Source organism: Phoenix dactylifera, chromosome 17 (assembly GCF_051530095.1).
Source record: "Phoenix dactylifera cultivar Ajwa chromosome 17, Ajwa_hap1_PhDact_Kaust_v1.1, whole genome shotgun sequence".
Classification (NCBI taxonomy): domain Eukaryota; kingdom Viridiplantae; phylum Streptophyta; class Magnoliopsida; order Arecales; family Arecaceae; genus Phoenix; species Phoenix dactylifera.
In genome coordinates, this window is record NC_143206.1 from 5,983,521 (window position 1) to 6,007,446 (window position 23,926).

A 23,926-nucleotide genomic window follows, 5' to 3' on the forward strand; every position below is an offset into this window, starting at 1 on the left:
CTCTCTACCCAAACGCAGCGCATTAGTCGACCAACACCCTTCTGAGGGCCTGTGCATCTGCTACCCACGCCCTTGTCAAAAAAAGACAGTCATCAACAAAGAGTAGTGAGATATCGGCTGGCCCCTGGAGCTGGGATGTAAACCTCCAGCTCCTGGTCCGCGCACGCAGCCCGTAGTGCCCGAGACAAGACGTCAGAGCAAATGATAAACAAATACAGAGATAAAGGACATCCCTATCGAAGCCCCATGGTGGACTTCAAAAAGGGAGATAGTGTGCCATTGACCAGAATAGAAAAGCTCGGTCCCCAAACACACCCCAATACCCAATCAATCCAAATCCGGTAAAAACCAAAACTCTCCAAGGCTCGCCTAGGAAAGCTCTACCTGATTCTGTCATAAACTCGTTCCATATCCAGCTTAATAGTCATCAGATTTCGCCACTTCAGTGCCCGCTGAAGAGCCGACATCATTTCTTGAGCCAACATGACATTGTCGGAGATACTCCTACCTCCCACAAAGGCTCCTAGCTCCTGGCAGATAATACCGAAAAGCAAGAGCTTCATCCGCCCCACCAGTACTTTTGCCACAACTTTATATAAAGTTGTTGTACACAAGCTAATGGGCCTAAAATGGCTCAGCTCCGCCGCATCCTGATGCTTCGGTATCAGCGTGACGAAAGTGGCCTTCCAGTCTTCAGGCATCCCTACCCGACTGAAGCTTCTAATATATGTCCATCAATCAAGTTACATCTAAAGCTTCTAATTATTTTCCATATATCATTGGCATTTCAAACTCTTCCTTTTCAGCTTTTACATTTCTTCCTGTAATAATTATATAAAATCAAATTTACCTTCCAGAGGAACCTACCTTCACCAGGATTCCAAGTCGATATTGTGATGGTAGATTATGATGGTTCTCCACTTCAAAAGCCTGGGAGCACGGACGTCAGTAGGGCTGGTGGGAGCTCGGTAACCGAGAGTGCCACAAGTGAAAGCAGCAAACCATCTCCTGAAGCAAATAAGGACTTAGGGAGTCATGACAAGGATGGTATCTTCTCAGACAGTGATGCAGAAGACACTGGGTCTTCATCCAGCAGGTATGCCCAAGCAGTCAGTAATGGCAGAGGACCTTCTATTTTTGGAGGATCTGAAAGCAAGGCTTCACTTAAAGAAACAACAGAAATAGCACAGGGCATCGAACAAGTTTCATTGAAAAATGAAGGGGTTACTCAAACCCCTGATGCTAGAGTGACAAATGATGAAAACAGTAGTAAGAGTTGCTCGATGTTGGAAGCCCACAGTTTGGATTCAACTAGTGCAAGTGTAATCGAGGCAATTGCTGCTGGTGCTTCTGTCTTCTCCTTCGGTGATGAAGATGACTTGGAAGTGAGTGATCTAGCCATCTGAGGTCCCTCATTTGTGTGGATGGATTGCATAAGGGGCCAAAAAGTTTGTGAAGCATGCCTGATCTCAACTAAGAATATCAATTCATTTTTTCTTCCATTTCGTACAACATTTGTTAAGAATTCTTGTCAAGCCAGTTATATACAATTTATGACAGTTTAATTGATTTCAGCAACATATTCTATCCAAACTCTTATCCTTTTGCAATGGATTTGATTTTTTTACTGCCTATTTGGTATTGTTGTTGTTTTTATGTTTTTGTTTCTTCACAAAGTAGTAAAATACCATATAGAGATCAATGTTGAAGATAACATCTGTATGAGATTGATGTTGTTTTATGGATTTGAAAACAAAAATAGACAACCAAAGAAATACCAAAAGGGCCCACAATTAACAATCCAAGTGTTTTCGAGGCAACTATTTTTTCCTTTGTAGGGATCTGGCAGCTAGGTCAGTTCTTTTCATAATTTGCAGCATCAACTGAAATCAAAAATTTTTTGTTTAACATTCCCTCAAGTGAGCTCAGCTCATGTCGTTAGCAGCTGTCAGCTCCACATCGCCCACAGCACCCACCTCGACCAGTGAGCCTAACATTTTTTTATTTTTTTTTGCCAGACTCCACATTGGATTCTTTTTTCCTTAAAAAAAACTCCACACTAGCTGCCATGAAGGTGCCTCTGGCAAGCCTTGATCCAAATTGGAAGGGCGAATCATATTGCAACAATCTAAAAAAAAGCAAGGTTGACATTACAATAATTCGACATGCAAGAAGGAATTTGTAATTCCATACAAAATGCCGTTGGATATTTGTAGCCTTAATTTTTTTATTGATAATTAAGCTTTGAAGGTGGAATACAAAGGCAAGCTGACCTAACCTGGGCACAGGGTCATGGACATCCCTACATACCACACCCAAGCCCCAAAGCTCCATGAGCCTCCTGGCATGTGGCTCTTGATTAGATGGTAAGAGGAAGGAAACTGCTGCTTAACAATGAGTTTCATGCTTGAGAATGTTATTCTGTTCAGAGGCACTTGTGATATCTGAAACTCAAAGCAATTTATACAGACATGGATGGAAAAGATAAAAAGGTGAAAAATTGCAAGATGTCCCTCTAGCACAGAGCAATATGAAATTATATAAAAGCAACAAAACTTAAAATTCTTGATCATTCTTGATCTACACAACCCCTCCTGTCCCTCTTTGTCCAAACCGTCTGAAATAAGAGAGCTTTTCTACCAGGAAACTAAGAAAAAGGAGAGCGCAGAACGAACTATCTCTTCCTTTATTTCCTGCCTTTTATAAAAACAAAAGATGTTTGATAAATAGATTAATTAAACAGACTTGTCTCCCTTCATAGAATCTTGCATCTTATGCAGATTCATCAACCAGTCATGCTGCCACATATATTGGTACTAGAAGTTGCATGGCAGTCACATTGCTGATTGCTCATTATTACTTCTCAAGATGCCCAAATTGTTACATTTTTCCACTGATCGTTGGTATCTTGACACAATTAATGGTTGCTGATAACTGTTATGAAACTATGACCATGTAATTGAGGTAAACACCATCAATTATATGCCCATAAACACACTTGAAGCCAGACTTCATAATTGTTTTACAAAGAAGGTTCAAGGGTGTGGGATGAAGAAAAAGTCCAACACATGCGAGTGCATGCTGGGAACTCATCATCAAGCAAACAACAAGAGTCTTTTGATCCAATAAGACTCACCCCCTTATGCAGTTAGTCAAGTAAATAGAATCTAGTGACCTGTAAAAAGAACTTGGTTTGGGGAGCTTCAATTTACCCTTCATGATGGCCATAACTAGATAACCATATCATATATGTTGGGTCACATTAATGAACTCTTCTTTTTCTGTTCACATTAACAGCTAGATGCTCAAAATTTTCTGAGGTCTTCAATCTTATCATTTGTTACTTTGTGAATAGAGTTGGAGAAGAAATATGTAGTACATCAATCCACACCCAATGTATTTGCATGAGATGACAGAGTTGCAAAACATAGCAGTAGTAAAGTTACCGCAACACTGGAATGCAAATAATTGCCTGTATAAAACACAACATAATAGATCACAGAAACAGTCGGACAAGACAGAAAAGTACTAGATACTATAAGGCTTTATGAAAAAACTAGCAAGCCAAAGAGTACAATATAAGTAAAGATTTATGAGACAATGACAATCAAGTGGTATTCAATCTTGATGTGCATTGCCTGCTCATGGAAAAACATATTGCTTGTGGTTTGAATAACAAGTTGGTTACTATAATGCAAGGGGCAGGTGCAGCAATAGTTTATGTCATGTCAGTAAAAACAGGCAATGAAACCAAAATTCTCAAAAGATGCCTAGTTCATGGCATGTACTTTGTTTCATCAATTCAGCATGAGATGACTTTCTTGCTCCTTGGCCTTCATGTAAGAGGGATGCAAGTAATTCAGGAGCAATGATCGGTCAAATCACCCTCCCAATCAATATCATATTAAATTAGTAGCAAGGTGGGCACAAAGATGGTAGCATCATGGTACCATACGCACAAGGAAAAGCTGTGGATGAGGTGATAATAAACAAACTAGACATATGCACAACAAAAGAACGATGAAAATTTCTATATATATGCTAATCGGTAAATGTAAGAAGAAGCTTCCCCTATCAACCAAAGTTTTACATTATCGGTGCACTGAAAATTTATATGCCTTTAGGTCAAATTATCATTAAGAGAACCTGGATTGGGTCAAAATGTCGCAAGACACCATTTCTTGATAACAAGAATACAAACCACGAACATACATGCAGGTTCCATGTATATACACCAAGCATAGCCAACAACCTGTACTAGCCAAATAAACTTCTTGTCATGCACAAGAGACATGCTTGAGACCACATATGACCAAATAACAATGATACAAAAAGTCGTAAGGCCAAGGATTCAAGTCCCAGCAGGGCAGGGGCCATCCCAGCCGTCCTATTCTGTTCCTGTGAGATTATAGCATGTAGGACAAGTGTGAGACCCTGAAATCAATCTAACCCTCATCCCGGCCGTCCCGCCTTCATCCCAGCTGGGTCACACACCAATACGGTTGTCTTGGTCCGTTCAACCCTCAACCCCACCTTTTTTCTCGATGATACTTCGGTTTGTCACCAAGAAAGAGGAGGGAGAAAAGCTCGATTCAGCCTCACCTCTATTTCCTTTTTTCTTGATGATGCATCGACTTCACTACCTGTCGTCGCCAGGAGGGAGGAAGAACAACTCCGTTCATGAGGCTCCTGCTTTTCTTCTTCTTCTTTTTTCATTTTTCCCTGATGAGCATGTGTCATAGGGTTCAGTGGTCACGTGCCCCTTTTTTCCCTTCCTGATGAGTACGCATGTGGTCAATAAGGAGTAGATGTGGAGCCGAGTTTCTTTGCATGAAAGCGCCGCCGTTAGATCACCAACCGCACAAATCTCAAAAACCTCAAACTTCATCATTCATCCATTGGCACAAATCTCAATGTGATCAGTTGATGGTCCAATAGTGGATTCGTCCTATCCTAATAAACGATGACTAAGAGATAGAGTCCTAATAGTGGTATGGGGCCGGTACGGGGCCGGTTTGGACCGGTATGGAGCCGGTACGGGGCCGGTTCGGACCGGTACGGAGCCGGTACGGGACCGGTACGGAGCCGGTACGGGGCCGGTACGGGACCGGTACGGGCCGCCACCAGTACGCCGACCGGTATCGGTACGGCGGACCTTGTTTACAAATGCCATAGACATTTCACATGGGAATAGTAGTAAGTTTGATATGTTTATCTTAAACCGATGAATCCATTTTGTGTAATATTCATTTACAGGTGACCAAGATTAATGTAATAAACATTGTAACTTTTTTTATCAAATTACATCATTTTTGCTTTACTAAGGACTAGTGCAATATCAATTATAAGATATTGTTGCTTGGCAATCAAGGAAGGATCTCAATAACTTGGAAGGCTATAATATATTGTAGTGTTAGTTTTACATAGAGCTAGTTTATCATAAATGCATTACCTTTGAAGTTCAAATATGTTTAAAAAATAAATAGAACAGTAAAAGTTCAAGATAAATTTTAAAAGATAAAAATATATATATATAAAAAAGGGCATCCCAAGCAAATAGTGGGATGCTCAATCAAGATAGCCATAGGGACGGGGTGAGACATAGGGCATCCCATTCGGTGGGAAAACCGAGACATCCCTATCCCACAGGATTTAAAACTTTTCTTAAGGCGCCAAGGATGTTGTATTTAGACATATTAGAAAAATCTATAGAAGACAAGGATTCAAGACTCGAGCATATCAGCCCAAAATCCCATTGTACCCAACAGTACAGGCTACATACCGTACCAGCCAACCATCAATATCCTCATATATTGAATGTTTGGTAGAAGACAATCACCATACAAAGTTAATCATGGGACGAGCAGTCACCTTGGCCAACAAGATCTCTATGAACAAAATCATCATTGGGACCAAAGCCAAGATCTCATGATCCTATTATGCTCGTAGCTAAAATCATTAACCATCTCGTCTGCTCTTCAGCACACAACAGAACAAATCCTGTAGACTCTCATAAAAAAGATGGTTTAAAACAGTATCATATGATGAATAGTGGAGGAAAGCATTTAAAACTGAGCAAGTAGTGAAAATTATGTTAGAAAAGTTCTTAGAAATTATTTATATATTTCAATTCAAAATAACCCCCCCCCCCCCCCAACCCAGAGACACCTAAGGTTGAATGAAAGAGAGAAAGGAAAAGAAAAGCATATGGTACCGAAAAAGATAGTGCAGGCAATGTGACAAGGCCAAAACAATTGGAGCTGGCTCAAGCTCAAGCCATTTAAGCACATAGCACAAAGCACTAACTGCTCCAGAGCAAGAAGATGATGAGAAACTGTAACAAAATATATGATTAACAGAATGCAAACAAAAACAAAAGCGATTTTTCTGAAATTTAAAACACAAACTAAGGGGCAAATCCCAAATCTGACAATTATGGCAGGACAGAGCAAAGAACATTGCAACTACAAATTACATCTAGAAGAAGGCTAAGCTCTTGATCAATTCAAAGTCATAAGGCAAAGGGCTTTATGGGAGGGTGTGGGGAGAGAACCAAAGCAAGTTAGATTTACCCCATGATGAGGTCTGTTGGTGAAGATGTAGTTGCCCAGAAATTGAAATTTGGTCCCTATCATGGATGAAGCCAATGAGCATATTACTTTCTATGGGCTATTAAGAAGATCCAACAAACTCTTACAATCATCCTGATTCCACAACTCTAATCCCAAAGTTTCGCCGGAATCTGGTGAACCTCCACATGTTTACTGGTCTCAGGTCATCTTGGGTCACTAAGTTCTGATGATTTTCTAGCAATGAAGTGCAGAAATAAACAAACTTTAGAACACTTCAGAACTGAAGTTCAAAGATGGGGGATAGGATATGCATGCACCAAGACTTAGCAAACATTCGTTCCAGCTTCATGTTAACAGTGATGGGCACCAATGGACATATAAACTGCACCAATCTCCTAAAAAGGGGAACAGTCTAATATGTTCACATATTTTGTTGTTTTCAGATTAAAAGCAAAAGGTATACTATGACAGAACTCAAAGAATGGAATAAGCATGACAAAGAATTATTGGTGTTTGCACACTTTTTCCACACAAAACTGAGCCACTCTCCAATACAGGACCTTCTCCCATCTTAGTTGGATGTAAACATGCTGTTATGGACCTTCTCTCCAGATTTTCAACACAGCTATTTTGTCTTCATTAATACATGTGACATAAAGGAAAATTATGAAAGTTTGTTCTTCAAACATTATATTTTTGTTCTGTATACGCATAAACGAGAACAGATCTTCCTTGGCATGCACAGTCATGATTATGATCAAATAATATTGTATTTTCTCTGAATGCATTGCTTCCCAAAAATGTTACCTCTTAAGCATGAGAATATCATTACCAATTAAATGCATATATCGCACATCCAAAGACATCAGAAAAGAAAAAGTGATGCACATAAAACATAATTCCTCGTGAAATTGCAACTTCCAGAACCTAGAATTAATTATATGGTTACCTCCATTCCACATTAGTGGGGTCAGTTTACTGTTTATAATCTTGATGTTCATGTGTTTTGAATGCTAAAAACCTTCAGGCAAGTGCTAGACTTCAAATGCCATGGACTTCCTGTGCATTAGTTCCTCTAGCATGTGATTAATTCAGAAATTTCCTACTATAAAAATATTGATTTAGTTGTATATTGTTTTAAAAGTTAAAAGGCCTACTAATTGAACTCTTGACACCTAAAAAATGCCATCACAAGACAAAGCAGTTAACCAAATCTGAAACTAATGTGTATGGAAATAAAAATAATAAAAATAAAAATAAAATAAAACACCACTCATTACCTTCTCCGCAATCAATGATAAGCTAGCCTTACTGGTTTATTATATATTGGACTATTCTCATTTAGAGTTTTTTTAGCACCTCTTATTAAATAAGGATACATATAACCAACAAAAAGAAAACGAATCAAAAAACAAAAGCATGAGAGAAGAGAACCATGTCATGCTATGCAATAACAGTATCACAAAACAACTGCAACTGCATTTACCTTTCACTTCCATACCATCACATATTCACAACAGTAAAAAATTCAGGTCATCACCAAGTTGGTCAATGCTTTATCAGCAAATGAGCCAAGATATATAGAACCCTATACACAATATTATCAAGATAAGGAGCACGGGCAGCAGCACACAAAAAGCCAAGATGTATGACCCCAAAAGACGTAAACAATCATCAAGATTTTTTGGACAACAATACAATTGTGAAAATAGCATTAGAAAGCCAAAACAAGTTCTAAAACCAGATTTACGTGCCTTTTGTATTATGTCTCGTCATGTTAATGCTATAAGGTAATTTGATGCAACAACAAAGTGTGGAACCTATTATTTGATATCATGTTTTATGTAATTCAAGTCATGCTGAAGTTATGACTGAACTGCCAGCTTCAAAGCGAGATATCCAGACGAGGTTTCTGCAAACCATACCTTGAACACACTTGCACTCTTTTAGAATAATAAAAGAGACAGATAATGGTAATATTAGACAACAAAGGACAAACTTTAGCAAAGTGACTTTCTTTGGTGAAAAGTGGATTCTTGATAACACTTTTCTTCAGCTTGTGAGTATTGCAAATCACCACAATGTCAAATCAAAGGAACCCCCATGCGGCCAAGAAGGGCATGACTCACCAACAATGTTATAATCACCATATGAGGAAATGCGTTAACCCCATATGACAAATTTATATCCTAAGAAGTGATGTCATGCAACATGCATAATCAGGCTATTTGTACAGTTTATATGTAATTTCATTTGGTATTTGCTTACATGTCACCAATTTATTGTTTTGATCATCATGTCATGTTTTATTTCAGAGAATCCCTGCTACAAGGATAGCAAGCTAGTCATATTCTGGTTAATAAGTTGAAGGTATAGCAATTCAAGCTTTGGGACCAACCAATACCCTCATAAGCCAGAGCAATATATAAAGAATGTTGTTTTAGAAAACCAGGCACCATAAAATCCCTTCTTCTTGAGCAATACAAGCCCCGGCACTACCATAGTCTTTTGTCATCCAAACTTCTCTGCTGTGAAGAAAATTTTGGCACATATGCAGCTCATTTATGATATATAAATGGTATCACACAAAAGAAATTAGCAGCTACAGAGCATGAGAAAAGAAGAAGCTGTGATTATATGAAACATCAGTTGCACAAAACGATGGCATTCATCTTTCACTTTTTGTATACCATCAGAAGAAAAACAACAGTTAAAAGAAAGTCGGTCAGAACATCACCAAGCTAGTCGACGACCCGACCACAAACGGCTCCATCAGCAGCCGAGTCAAGAAATAGAATCCCACACCAAGCATGATCGAGATCGGCAGCGCCGGCAGAGCGTGCCGGCAAACCGACAGCAAGATGAGGGTGCATCCAAGCCCCGAAATGATCGCCAGATAGCAAGCATACACAGTCATCAGATCATACATCGCCGCCCTGCCCACAAGAACACTGTAGAAGACAAAGTCCCCGAGGCCGAGCCTGATGCCCCGCGTCGTCTCAAACATCTCAATACCCGAGGAAGAAGAAGACGGAGATGAAGGGGAAGAAGAACGAGTCCTCCTCCCAGTCCTGGCAGCACTCGCCGGCCGCTGCTGCGGCTCATCGCCACCTGTAGATGATCCGGTGGATGGCACCAAAGGGGACCTCTCCTCATCAAGATTCTCAATTTCAATGACGGCATGATCTGAATTGGACTCCCGGGCGCTGAGAACCGGGCGGTGATCTGCAGGAGGGGGATCGACGGGCTGGAGCTCGACAGAGCCGAAGGAGGCAGCGGCGGCGGCGGCGGCGGCGGCGGCAGGGTGAGAGGAGGAGGAGGAGGACGGGACGACGGCAGGGCGGGCCTCGTAAACGAGCGCGGGGAGGTCGTCGTCGCGGGAGGAGGCAAGGTCGACGAGGATGCGGAGGGGGCCGCGAGGGGAGAGAACGGCGACGGCGTCGTAGAGGGCGAGAGCGATGAGGAGGGACCAGGTGGTCCACTCGGGGAGCTTGGTGAGCCAGGCGGCGACGATGACGCCGAGGGAGACGGTGTAGGCCTGGCGGAGGAGGATGGGGACGGCGGGGGAGAAGACGGAGAGGACGCCGACGGCGGCGAGGTTGAAGAGGAGGAGGAGGCAGGTGGGGGCGTCGAGAGGGAGGGCGAAGCGGCGGAGGAGGGAGAGGAGGATAGGGCCACCCATGGAGGCGAGGACGAAGAAGGCGGAGAAGCGCATGTAGTTCTTGAGGAAGCCGGTGAAGTTGTAGTAGTAGAGGACGACGAGGAGGAAGGTGACGGCAGCGACGAGGGCGACGAAGACGGCGGCGTTGAGGAGGGCGCCCTCGAGCTTCTGGCCGGGGGAGTCGGAGGGGGACTCGAGGTAGACGAGGGTGGCGGCGGTGACGGGCGGTGGAACGGAGGCAGATGGCGGGGGAGAGAGGAAGGAGACGATGAAGACAACGAGGAGCATGCAGATGGAGACGGGGGACATCACGCCGATGATCTCCACGCCCAGCGAGTCCATGATGCTGCCCTCCATCGCCGGCCGTCCGATCGGTGGTTTTGGGAGGGAATTGAGATGGAGATCAGACGGAAGGGGGAGACATATTTGGCGTCCCAAATCGGAGAAGACCACCTCTCTCTCTCTCTTTCTTCTCCTACGCTGCAGTCGAAGAGAGGAAGGGGGAAAACGAAAAGAAAAGGCTAATCGGGTATTTGGTGGGGGGAACTGAGAAGATGTGTTTTTAGAAAAATCAGACGGCAATGGGTTGGCCGAAGGGCCAAACTATATATATATATTATTATTATTTGGTATAACGACAATTCAGGCATGAGAGCAGCCAGTTGATCAGCTCAAATGAAGCCACCAGCATGGTGAGCTACAAATGAAGCCACCCGGTCAGCCTCCCTATTTCGCCTTCTTGTAAACGTGTATGACTCTATAGAGACCACACTCAGTTAGGAGCCTGCAGATGTCGCGTAGCAGCAGTCTGAAGCTGGCATCACGTTTCCGGCCCCGGATTCACTCCACTACCATGGCCGAGTCACTCTCGAGAAGGATACAGTCCGAGGAGTCAAACTACATCTTTGATCAAATCCCATGTATGACCGCATTAGAAAAGCTTGCCTTAAAAAATATCTAACTTTTGAACTTTTTATAATTTTTATTATCTCAAATGCTGAAAAAAATCCAGTAATTATGTTGTTGTTTTTTTTAAATTTTAGCATATCATTATAATTTTTGCAAGTGGATAGAGGTACTTTATAAAGTGTTGCAATGTTGCTCTGATGTGCAGCCAATTTTTCTATTAATGTGCTCTCGTAGAAATGACATTGAAATGTTTTGGAAGAGACATGAAAAATAAAAGCTTTTGTAAATAATCAGAGACCCTCGTCAAATTGTGACCATAAGCTTTTGTAAATAACTTCATTAAAAAAAAATTCCTAAAAACGCATCTACAGATGCCTTTTCATAAGTAAGAGACCATAAAACATCAAATTGAGATACAAAAATAGTTTACTACGGGAGAGTCGACAAGAATACAAGGAGGGAATGGCATGCCCCTCTGGCCTTCAACTTTCCCATTTTTATAGAGCTCATTTACTGTTACTTCTAGATCTTAGTGCATGCCCGCCTAGCCTCCATCAATGGTATCATCTGATGAAGAAGAGTTTGAGGGGAAATATCCTTGTTATCTCGAGCCCCACATAGCATTGCCCTGTTGAAATAGAGGGCCATGAAGAGTCCAATTCGCCTCAAAATTTGACCTTGGGTAGATATCAAAATGGGTGAGATGACCATTGGAATTATGTAGGTGGCATCTCTGAGGGTCGTACTAATGGATCTCATTCAGGTTTTCACAAAAGACTGTAACTTGGAAGACAAATAGATCTCTAGCAATCAACATTCTAAGGTTGACTCGATTAAGGTGGTGAAGCTAGAAACAATCTTTCTGACAATTTTACTGTTCCAAGCATAGGGTGGCATACCATAAAGATGAAGCATCAAACAAAGTTATAGACGATGAGGAGCGGTCCCATCTCCATAGGATCAAGCACAAACAGAGAAAGTAAAAAAAGTTGTGACACAGTGTGTCATGCCAACGAGCCTGCATTAGAGAGATTTGGGAGAGCAAGGTGACTAAGTAGGTACTATAACCTAGCTTAATCGGATTTCAGTCAAACCTCGGATGAAGAGGCATGAGAGCTTGGGCTACCTGCAGTGCATTCGGAGGGTGAACCCCCTATCTCACAGGACAGACGTGGACCACCCCAACACTAGAGAGCTCCCAATAGCACTGCAAATGTATATCTTTAGTTGGTAGGAAAACCTCCGAGTTTTCTATCCTTGCTTCTATAAAGAGCTTTTCCACATTCTCTTTTCTTTTGCCCCACTCGATAGTGTCTGAAAGTGCCCCTCGCCCTTACAAAAGAAGCAGGACCGAGAGGGTTTAGAAAGAGATGAATGGTGGGAAGAGTTAATAGCAGAGTTAAATGCTGTATTATTGATTGCTGGAGGAAGGAGGGCCTGCAATTTTTATTGCTCTCTGGCTGTCGTTTGGAAAAAGGTGGGGGCTTGAATAATTCTCTTCAAAGTGTCAGAGAAGGAGCGAGTGCTTCAAGCTAGCTTGATTATATTGAAAGATAGATCCGGCCACTGTGATCAACTAAATCCAAAGGAGTCCGAGCAATGGTGGGAGGGTCATCCTCTGCTTGGGATATTTAGGCGATGTTAAAGGATGGAGTGGCTTTTCAAACTAAGCATGTATTCAGAGAGGCCAACGAGACCGCGGACTGGATGGCTGCTTATATGGTCTGCCACTCCGGAGGCACCCTGTGGGTCAAGAAAAGAGAGTTGACTGGGGCACTTCGTGATCTATTATTTTTGATTTTATTGAGTGTATCCGTCCTCATAACGTATAAAATACTCGTTTCAAAAAAAAAAAAAAAATCCCTTCTCCAAGACTCTATTAGATGGGGGATAGTATGAAATCAGGGAATGGTTGGAGTATGCTCGGTCTTTCACCAGAATGCGTTGCAGCCCTAGGGAGTTTCACCTGCAACCAATGATGATACTACTTTCACAGTGCCCTCGAGCATCAAGTTCCACCCTCAATGCATTGGAGAACTGCCAGTGGAGGCCTGGCTGAGGACTTGCACCTAAACTAGAATGAGCGTTCTCCACTTCCCCTGCTCCCGAACAACTCATAGAGCTCCGAACCTGGCTACTAATTCCATTCAACTCTGGCCACTCGCTTTACCCTGGGCTCTTGCTTTACCCCGAGCTCCTGCTGGTGAGGGCCTCATAGTCATCCTGGCTCTCCCTTTAATTTCTCTCTCTTTGATTATGTACAGAAGCTTTTATTTTCCATGTCTTTTCCAACTAATTTCTACATCATTTTCATAGGAGCGCATCAACAGCAAAATTGGGCATCAGTTGACAGTAGGCCAGCATTGCAATACTTTATAAGTACCCATGTCCAATTGCAAAAATTGGAATGACATGCTAAATTTGGGAAAGTGCATAAGTATAAGAATTTTTCAATAATTAAGCTATCTTTTATTTTCATAAAAAATTAATTATTAAATTTATTATGACTTAATTTTTTTATTTTTAATCATGTATTGGAAGAATAAAAGCAAGTAAGGCTGCATTCATTACTTTCCAACTAATGGACTAGCCTTGGCCCATCTTATCATCAATGAAATTGGTAAGACTATGTGATGCAAACAAAGCTTGCTCTCTTTTGAACCATTTACTTTTTATCAAATTTATGTTATTAAATTCAAATTTTAGTCTAAGATAATTGAAGAGGTTATTAGAATATTATTGAGCTAGTCATTAGTGAGATCTTTATTAACCAAGCTAGTTATTGTGTGACTTGTGTCATGCCCACCATCTAAAAGCATGTATAGAGGCTTGTGGCCACCAATTGCAGCGGTTGGATCCCATAAGCATGCAAGGCGACCGTTTGTCAAACAAAATAAATATAACTAAATTAACAATAATCCAATAACATAGGCACGATATCAGTTTCTAAAACTTAATTAAATTTTTCCATGACTTGAGTTAACCATACACCAATTTCCAAAACAACCACAAGTTAAACATTCAAATAAAATAACAACTTAGTTAACATAACCACTTCACAAAATTTTTTAAATCCAAATAGTTCTACAAAACCATAGTATTGAAAAGAGTTCTAAACAAGATTGTAAAGGCCAGATCGGCCCAACTAAGTCTATGACCTCACTCTAAGCTTACAGTATGTCCAACCTCTACCCATCCCCTCTTACATCTCAAGCTCTAATAGTAGTAATAATAATAATAATAATAATAATAATAATAATAATAATAAGAGTAAGCTAAAAATCCAGCAAGCAACCAAAAACCCGAGCAAGAGGAATTGAGCAAGTGCAATAGAAAAAAGGCTTATCAGCAACTCATATATAATTATTTCTAAATAATGATATACAAATTATTTTCTAAAATCACTACTCCACATACAATTCCAAGGGGAATTTACAAATTACTTTCCAAAATCAACATAATACTTCTGTAAATATTTCTAATGAACAATGAACCATGTTGTGAATTAGGATTTCACAAGTAATTTTAATAAACTTTATCTTCCCCTTTCTTATTGAAATGGGATGAAAGAACATAATAAATCTATAGCCAAGTTGATTAATTGTGTGTGGTTGTGCCACTGATATCTGAACTGAAAAGAGGTACGAGTAATCGTAGGCCCTACCACCTTAAACTTCAAGGACTTTTGCTACTAATATGCTGCCTTCTCGAAGAGGAGGAGCAAGGACTACGGAGCTACTCTAGAAACTACAGACTAAGGGTAAAACTAAGATAAATGAAAGCAATTAAATATAAGATAAAATAAAGTAGATAATTCTTTGATAGGTGAAGGACTTCGTTTTAGAATTATATTTTCATTACTATACATTCCCTCTATAACCATTGGGCAGCTATTTTCTTCCAATACTGACATTTGTTTCTTAGTTAACAACTGCTATCCTATCCACCTTCTTTTGATAGTTGGTTACGCCTATTCACTCCACTTTCCATGATCAATCATGTTAGTTCTTGGTCCATGTTTGGCATGCACATCTTTGCCTCATACATGGCCGATATCTAAGGTTGTCAAACTTGATCAGCCTCTATTCTCCAAATAGGACCCTTTCACACTAGGCCTACACTTGCAACCTCTATCACTCAGCCTATATCTTAAATAGACAGTCGTCTAGCTAATTTAGTTACTGCTCAACCTAGGCCTTAAATGGCGACTTGACCTAATTTATTTAGTTGCCACTCTGCTAAATCTTTATGGCACCTTTTGGTAATTCAATTAGTCTACTTTTAACCAGATGTCACCATATTAATCGATCAACTTGTATTGGATCCCATGGCTGCTCATAGATATCACCATATTAACCTTCCTGCAAGATTGTTTTTTTTACACCAATCATATAGTGCTAGATAGAAATGGCAATTCCAATAATTTCTTTGTCCTCAAGACCTCCTATTTTCAGGAATTAGTTACTTCAACAATCTTTGATGGTTATACGAGTATCCAACACTCCTGTTAGACCCGATGGCAATAAGGAAAAGAAAAAATTATAACAAAGTTTTCATATTATTGATTCTTTGGTGTAGTACTTTTTTCTTTACGCTTTCTATTAATATTAGTAGAATAGGATTGATCTACAATATAGAACCAATAGGTGTAACCTTTTGCTCAATACTCAAATTAACAATTGAAGCATCTGAGGCTACATCAGTCAAGGATACACGATAGAAAGAGTTATTTAATCTTCAAACTCACCTTCACCACCGTAGCTTTATTTCAATAATTATTCTTTCTCATAATGCTGAAGTCTAAAAAAGAAAAAAAAATCAAATAGTACGATCTCTATAATAGGTAAATGCCTTTTTTTCTCCTGAAGTTGTAGAAATTATTCATAATAGAATATTGGCTACAATTGAAGAGGTCTTATCGATAAAATTTATTTTTATCTGAGATCTAGGCATAATTTGCAATAATTTCTATAATCTATAATTAGAATTATTTTCATTACCCTTCAAGAAAAATGATCCTACAAACCAAGGATTTGTACTGCACAAATTAACATAAAAATAGATTAATTCTATAAATATGAACCTTTCTCACTATTGGCTAATTTAATTAAAGTCTTCCATTAAAAACAACATCGATGAAGACATATAGGTGCACTATCATATGGTGGGGATTGCAAGTTTTCATGATTTTCTCATTTTTCACTCAATGATGGAACTTTGTTTCTTCTTTTTTTGAAGATCCATAAATCAAATGATATTTCTGTTCCATTTTTTGTTGCTTCTTCTCCCTATGAATCATGCTTTTTCTTGCCATAATGTTTGGTTCCTATTATCACCAATTATTATAAATAATATAGTTTGGATCCAAGATGTAAAAATACAAGAAGGCAAATTCTCCCTCTCTATTGAAATAAATAAGATTGTTGCTGATACAGTACATGAAAAAAAATAAATTAACCATTTTTTTCCACATTAGTGAATATATAATCTATGAAAAAGTGGGCTAATCCAACCAATGCTGCTTGCACAATGCAAAGAGCCATTGGTTTCTCTCTCCATCAAATTAAATCAGCCAAAGGTGTGTGTTCATGAGCCCATGCTAAAGGACAAAAAGAGAAGAGACTTGGATAAAAAAAAATGAAGTGACTTAGACAAATCTTATTTGTCAATTGCCTCCGACCAATCAATTGAATATTAATTAATACGTAATCGATTGAATACTATTTGAAAATAGTTTTTCTGTTTAGAAATGAAATGTCCCAAATGTTTCTAAAAATTCTTTCTCCCATTGGAAAATTTGCATCTATATGCATTAGGATCCCAATTCATGGATCTCTCCATTTGAGAAATAAGAGGATCAAGCCATTTCTTCTAACTCTTTTACAACTTGGATAAATGTTGGTTAATCATATATTTTGTTATAGTTATATGATTTTGAGTATCATTTCTATTTAATCTCTTTGGATTCCATATTTGAAGTTGCGTCTATTTATTAAAAAAAATTGATTTGATACATTTCTTATAGACCCATGCTACTATCATTATTCTCCTTGTATCCTCTTTTCGTCTAATCCAAACGCCAGTGGTACACTCATGCAATTGCTTAATTAGCTCTTATGCTTGTTACCCCTTGCCCGCCTCCTGATAGAATAAGAGCAACAACATAAATCTAAGTTAGAAAGACATGGAATATCTTATAATCAATTGAGAGTGAAATTATATAATGATAATTACATTTACCCACTATTGTTATTTTTCTTTCTAAGATAATAATTATTTTTTTAGGTTAAAAATTGTTATAAAGATTCTAATTTCTAATGTGACCAAGTTTTTCTTTTCTCATTTCAATCATTGAGAGAAGGGCATGCCGGAAAACTTGTTAGCTGATGAAGAGTGGTAATAAACCTTGTTCTTACTTGTTTGCACCATGTAGGCTACTATTGTCATGCATAGTAGTTAACTTTTCTCCACTGCTCTTTTTACCACTCTTCTAATGTTCTGGGTAGTGGTAACTGGTAAAATAAATGTAACCATCATGTTCCTCTCATATTTTGAGTAGTAAGATAGGTATAACTACTTGTTGGTTTGTGACACATAGCCCGCTAAGCATGAGAATCACCTCTTTTTCCACTACTACCATATTCAGGATAACACTTTCATCCATGTACTAAGTAGTAGTAACTGTTGCTTAGCCACTCCTTAGCTTTCGCTCTATAAAAAGTCTCATTCTAGGCCGATAACTCTCGCCCTTCTCGGTCTATACCATATTCACTCAATCTTACATCCTTGGTGTCTCGGCTCGCATCTTAACTATTTTGGCTTGCACTTTTTTGGTATATTAGCCTTTAAATCACAGTCATTTTAGATATGGTGTAAACAAATCCATAGGTTGAATAAAAAAATTTAAATTTGTATCACTAATACTTAAATAGATCTATAGCTATATATTGGAAAACTAGGTCAAGGAAAAGAATATAAAAATAAGCCACTGCTTTCGAGGAGGGAATATATTATGATAGTTGAAAATGCAGTAAGGTGTTCTCAAGACAAACCATTTTTTAAGTGAATTAAAGAGTTGCTATGTTAATAAATGGTAACAATATAGTTTGTCTTTCTAGTGCAAGGGGAAGGACTTGTCTTGTGCAATATCATGTTATAATAGTGATCTCTATACATGTTTTACAATATATATTATATTAATTTTTTCCTATGTACAATACTTAGCTAAGTACCTAACCATTACATGATGCTTATACATTGTCAAATTTTAAGATCTTCCCTATTAGCACATGTTTTCCTACTGCTTATGTCTTAATTTTCTCAAGCGATCTGAATAAACAATGTTATGATAGATATATCGTTTGTATTTGATCACTTGTACGGATGACCTAACGACAAAACATGATTTGATGCAAATTGACATTTCAGGTTAGTTTTACCTAAAGAAAACCACCACTAAGGAGTAGTTATTATTGAAAATAACCAACTGCGAAGGTACAATTTTGCTAGAAATAACTATCTGAATAAAGGTGGTTTTTGATGGAACAAAGCACTAGGACTCTATCTATAGATATTGAAGAAGGCTATTAGATGAGGGCTCTATATACAAATTCAACTCTAATTATGATATAAGTTTCTGCATGGGATCAGGATTCTTGCATTTTTATTATATATCTTTTAAATTTCTGTAAGCACTTCTTTATGTTCCGCGATCTTTCAGGTATTGTACTTTTTTATTCTTTGTATGTTTTTCAATTGTAATTTTAATTTTTTTAGTGAATTCTTTAACTTGCAAATCATGAGATAATTACTTGAGACCATGCCTTGATTATAATCAAATCATGGAGGGCTTTCAGAATCAACTTAAGATTAGTGTTATTGCTACACTTTGTGATGACACCAAATTTCTAAGTCCCTTTTATTGAGGCAAGTCAAAAGAAACCAATGAACTTTTTAATTGCTGACCGTTCAACTATTGATCAGGTGATCGCCGATCACAAACAGCCGATTATTGATTGGATAAAAGCTTAATATACAAAGACCTACTCAGCATGTGTCAATTATCATTCAATCTATTAATCTGTTTTATTTTGTTTGCTTTTATATTTAGCATGGTCAATGAAGAGGAATCCAACTTCAAGAGCTGGGTCATCTTGTAAGGTTGGGAGGTAAGCACTACAAAAATAGCCCATAACTTTTGCAATAATTTGTGGTTAGGCTACAAGTTGGCCTGCCAAGATTTCAACCCTGCTAGGATAAGAGATTCATTCTTTTAAATGTATGTTTCTTTGTAACGATGGAGTCTAAATAGCAACATGGGGGATAAAATTAGAATGTCTACATCAAGGTGAAATTGCTTGCCATCTTTCATCACTTCAATGCTCCTTTCGATTTGAAGTCACATCTCGACTTTAGACTTCAAAAAGCTAAAATTTTATGTTCCATCCTCTCAATCAAGTCTGAATTGATCAACCAATCAAAAATAAGCATAGACGTCATTATGTCATGCAAGTACCTGCTCTTGAAGATTGGCTAATTTCTTATTGCTGGCATTTTTCCGGTTCATTCTTTTCATGAATTTGAAAAATAAATTTCCAGCTCTCCTTTCATTGACTTGTGATTTGAACTTCTAAGCCAAGCTGCAGACACTCTAATTGTAACACAAATTCTAAACATGATGGAAGCTTAATTATCTCAATTCCCCAAGATCTATGTTCATGAATCGTTCATCCATATGTGTGTTTAAACATGGGAACTCAAAATTAACTACGTAGAAAAATTTTGAGACAGTAGTGTGTGGTGCACAAAAGAACACAATTTGCTATGTTTGTGATTCGACTAGTAGCAATCATATGACAAGAATGGTTTTAAGAGATTTAAGGAGACCCGGTATCCTTCATGATCATGGATGAGTAGCCTGTCGATTTCGAAGTAATTGCCGAGGATGGTACTAAAATCAAGCAATGTTGATTGAATATGTTCCCATGGTAGAACTTCTTGACCGCATACCAAGGCATGAGCTAAGCTTATCATGGATCTCCATGTCTTCTTGGGAGGAGATTATAGATCTCCAAGTTAGACACTCAACATACCAAAAGAAGATGCCGGCAAACCATTCCTGTGTTCCCATTCCAAAATATAGTTCAGGGAATTCTCTCATTCATCTTGTGTTCAAAACGTCCACTCCAATTTTGACTGCAAATCTCATACAAACAACAAAACAATTTGGTGAAATTTGCAGGAGCTCTAATTATCATGATATATTTGATTTGGGTACTGTAATACATTACTCAAGGCTATTATCATACTATATAATATTTTAATCACTGTAACATTTTTATCCTTAGTAACATATTAAGCACACTATATAGAAATGCATACAAAAGATAAATGCATGCATGTTCATGTACACTAATGCAGAAAAATGTACATAAATTCTCATGTATACATGCAATTCTGTGTCATTTCATCCATACATGTGTATGTATGCTCAGATGCACCACATTCGAAGATCTCATTGTACAATACCTCTCACTGTATCTGCAGATGTGGGGAGGTCTCTGCAACCAAAATGTATTGATGGGAGATCAACCAAACTGGTTGAAACAAGATCATTTAAGCACCAAACCAAAGGTAGATAGCTGGTCATAGACAGCGATCCCCATGAATTTCTCACATTAAGTGTGAGCTTATAAAGCAGCACAGAGACTATGATTAAGTGGTCATTGATTGTATCCACTTTACTGGAAAAGCTTAGTGATTCATGTGACCAAAGAAAGAGAAAGGAGGAGAAAACTTGGCTGACTTTGTAAAAGCTGAGGGAGCGAAAGAGGGAGGGGATGAGTCAGCCAGGTAGATGACAGGTGAAAAAGGCTCACTCCCTTGATGTCTTCCTGTATATAAGCACTCACATGTTCATGAGACACCTGTAGGGGACAGAGGTAAAGGAAGCCAGGGAGAAGGAAGAGTTAAGAGGAAGGAAAAGGAGAGAAGGGGTGGTCTTTGAGGCGGTAGAGCCAAGCAATTACCATGGGAAGGTCCCCTTGCTGCGATAAGATTGGCATCAAGAAAGGGCCTTGGACTCCTGAAGAAGACATCATCTTGGTCTCATACATCCAAGAGCATGGGCCTGGAAACTGGAGAGCAGTCCCTGCAAACACAGGTGAAGTGTCCAAACTCATATATTTTAATATCTCTTGTTGTATATTGTCTTCCACTCATAATTTGCCAAGTTTTGTAGAATTTCAACCTTATTTATGTCTTTTGTTGTTTTCATGATTTGCTTCAACTGAATTGCAGGGGCTTGCACCAATTTCTAATCTAAGTTTGCTAATTAAATTCATGTTTGCTGTTGTAATTTTGAAAGGATTTTTGTTGGTTTCCTAGAATATCTTTTCTATACATACTACTATAGAACAACATTATCTCACTTTTCTGTTCCTTAAATCATAGGCTTGCTAAGATGTAGCAAGAGTTGCAGACTAAGATGGACTAATTACCTCAGACCTGGAATCAAGCGTGGCAACTTCACCCCACATGAAGAAGGAATGATCATCCATCTTCAGGCCTTGCTTGGTAATAGGTAATCATAATTCTTTTCTCCGATCGATTCCATCGCATAAATTTTTTTTTCAGAGAAATACTAATTGCACCAGACTTGTTCAGAACTAAATAATAAAATGATGATCTTAATCAATTGTATGAATCGCGGTGATTAGGAATAGAAAAAGGAAGAAAAGAATTGCGAGTCTTAATTAGAACATGAGACAGAGAACTCAGACTTGCAAGCTTTTCACACCTTTTGCTTCTCTCTTTATACTTTGGTCTTCTTTACCTGTAGGTGGGCGGCAATAGCTTCTTACCTTCCTCAAAGAACAGACAATGATATAAAGAACTACTGGAACACCCACCTCAAGAAGAAGATCAAGAAGTACCAGACAGCACTTGATAATTATATGATCTCAACGGATTCAGGCTCCAGCTGCCATGACATGATGTCGAAAGGCTACGACAAGGATGCAATTCAGAATCCAGATTTCTCTGGCTCACACTTGCAGCCCTCCAGGTATCATCAGAGCCCCTCCACCTATGCTTCCAGCACCGACAACATCTCAAGGCTCCTCGAAGGATGGATGCGGCCATCACCGAAGTCCACTCAAGGCAAGAACCAACGAAGCAACAACAGCGAAGACAGTGAATCACTAGGAGATCGAGGGTGCTGCGCTGCAGTAACTAAAGAAGACCTTGACTCGCTAATCTCATTCGAGAACCTTAGCAGCATTTCTTGGGAGAAGTCATCATCATTGGTTGACTCGGTTCTCCAAAGGCCGCAGCTGGAACCAGCCGGTAGTGAGGCCAAACAGGGGGTGGCGGAGGGCCAGCAGCAGCCACCCTTGTCCTTCCTGGAGAAGTGGCTCCTCGACGAGGCCTCGGGCCAGGTGGATGGCTTCATGGAACTCCCTGCTGACTGCTGCTCAAACCCAATGCTGTAATCCACATAACATGAACTCTGGATTCCTCTGCAGAACTTTGCATGAGTGGAAACAGAAACCAAGTGCATGAGCTGCCTGATGACCAATTAGAATTACTGCTTCCTAAGAAAATTATGGGGAATAAGTACTAGAAGGCAAGTGAAAATGGCTATTGCCACCAAATGTAAAAATAAAGAGCGATGTTTCTATGGAATTGTATGAAATAAATCAGGCTTCAGCTTCATCGGATCTTTTTTATTTCCTCTACTTTTTTTTATTCCCTTAGAGTTTGTTTAGTAGACCTGAACGTTCAAAGCAGATGAATCTAACTTTTGGCTGCTGCCTCTGACGTTAAAGGGAGGCCTCATTCAATCAGATCCCTGTGCTTGGCCTGGAGCAGGAGAAGAATTAGGAAAGAGAAATGAATATTTGGGACAGAGTACCCTTAGCCCTGTTTTGGACAATTTGATTAGATTGTTAAAACAGTTTTTTTCCAATGTAATAGCGAGATGGTTGAATAATGTTGCTTAAAGTTGGACGAGCAGGCTGGCACTTTTGCCGCACGGACGGTGTTGACTCTGCTAAGTCCGTGACAGCTAGCAAGCAAGCAAGCAAGAAATAAAAAGCTAGAAAAGCATACCAAGGGGGCATTAACATATATCCCACGTTGAGGTTTTTGTTGATTTATTTCTTTCCTCTCTCAATCTAACACTATTATAGGAGGCTCCCAAGTGGCGGCTTCACCTGAAATACATACATACATATGTATATATACGTACAGCACACTCGCGCACGCACATTTTTAGCACCTGCCCTGATGAAATGAGCATACTATCATTTAAAATTCTAATTTTTGCCCTTTAGGGCATTTTACATAGGGAATGAGATTTCCATTTGTTCTCGAGTATCCACCTATTTCTGTACTTCGTTAATATAATGGAGATAAATTATTTACCATGAAAAGGTTAAATTTATTTGATTTCCTCACTATGCACTTCTACTATAATAGAGTATGGCAGTTATGAAGCACATTATGGGATTGAAAATTTTTGATGCAGTCTAGAAGAACTATATTTGAAGGCTAAAGACTTTTCCTGAGAACTATAATTATATTATTCAGGAATTTCTTTCTACCCTTTCAAGTGCCAAGTTTCATATTCAAATTTGAGTGGCAGTGAATAACCATCATGTTCTCAAGTAAAAAATAGTCCCAGGAAAGTATGATGAATGCCTAAAATCAACTTGAAGAGTTCACATATAGTAAGAGATTATCTGAAGACAGGAAATGTACCCTTCCACATAACTATTTACTC

General features: G+C 39.1%; 2 protein-coding genes across 2 annotated transcripts; one reads left to right on the top strand and one right to left on the bottom strand.

Annotated features, from left to right (window-relative positions):
• Positions 1-9,103: 9,103 nt before the first annotated feature.
• On the bottom strand, positions 9,104-10,826 carry LOC120112827 (Presenilin-1). Its single transcript, XM_039132717.3, has one exon. It carries the CDS (start codon positions 10,588-10,590, stop codon positions 9,298-9,300), a length of 1,293 nt encoding a protein of 430 aa, XP_038988645.2. The 5' UTR covers positions 10,591-10,826; the 3' UTR covers positions 9,104-9,297.
• Positions 10,827-20,862: 10,036 nt separating this feature from the next.
• On the top strand, positions 20,863-22,857 carry LOC103696222 (transcription factor MYB60-like). Its single transcript, XM_008777765.5, has 3 exons — positions 20,863-21,304; positions 21,595-21,724; positions 21,983-22,857. The coding sequence occupies exons 1-3, from the start codon at positions 21,172-21,174 to the stop codon at positions 22,632-22,634; spliced, it is 915 nt and encodes a 304-aa protein (XP_008775987.1). The 5' UTR covers positions 20,863-21,171; the 3' UTR covers positions 22,635-22,857.
• Positions 22,858-23,926: the final 1,069 nt, after the last annotated feature.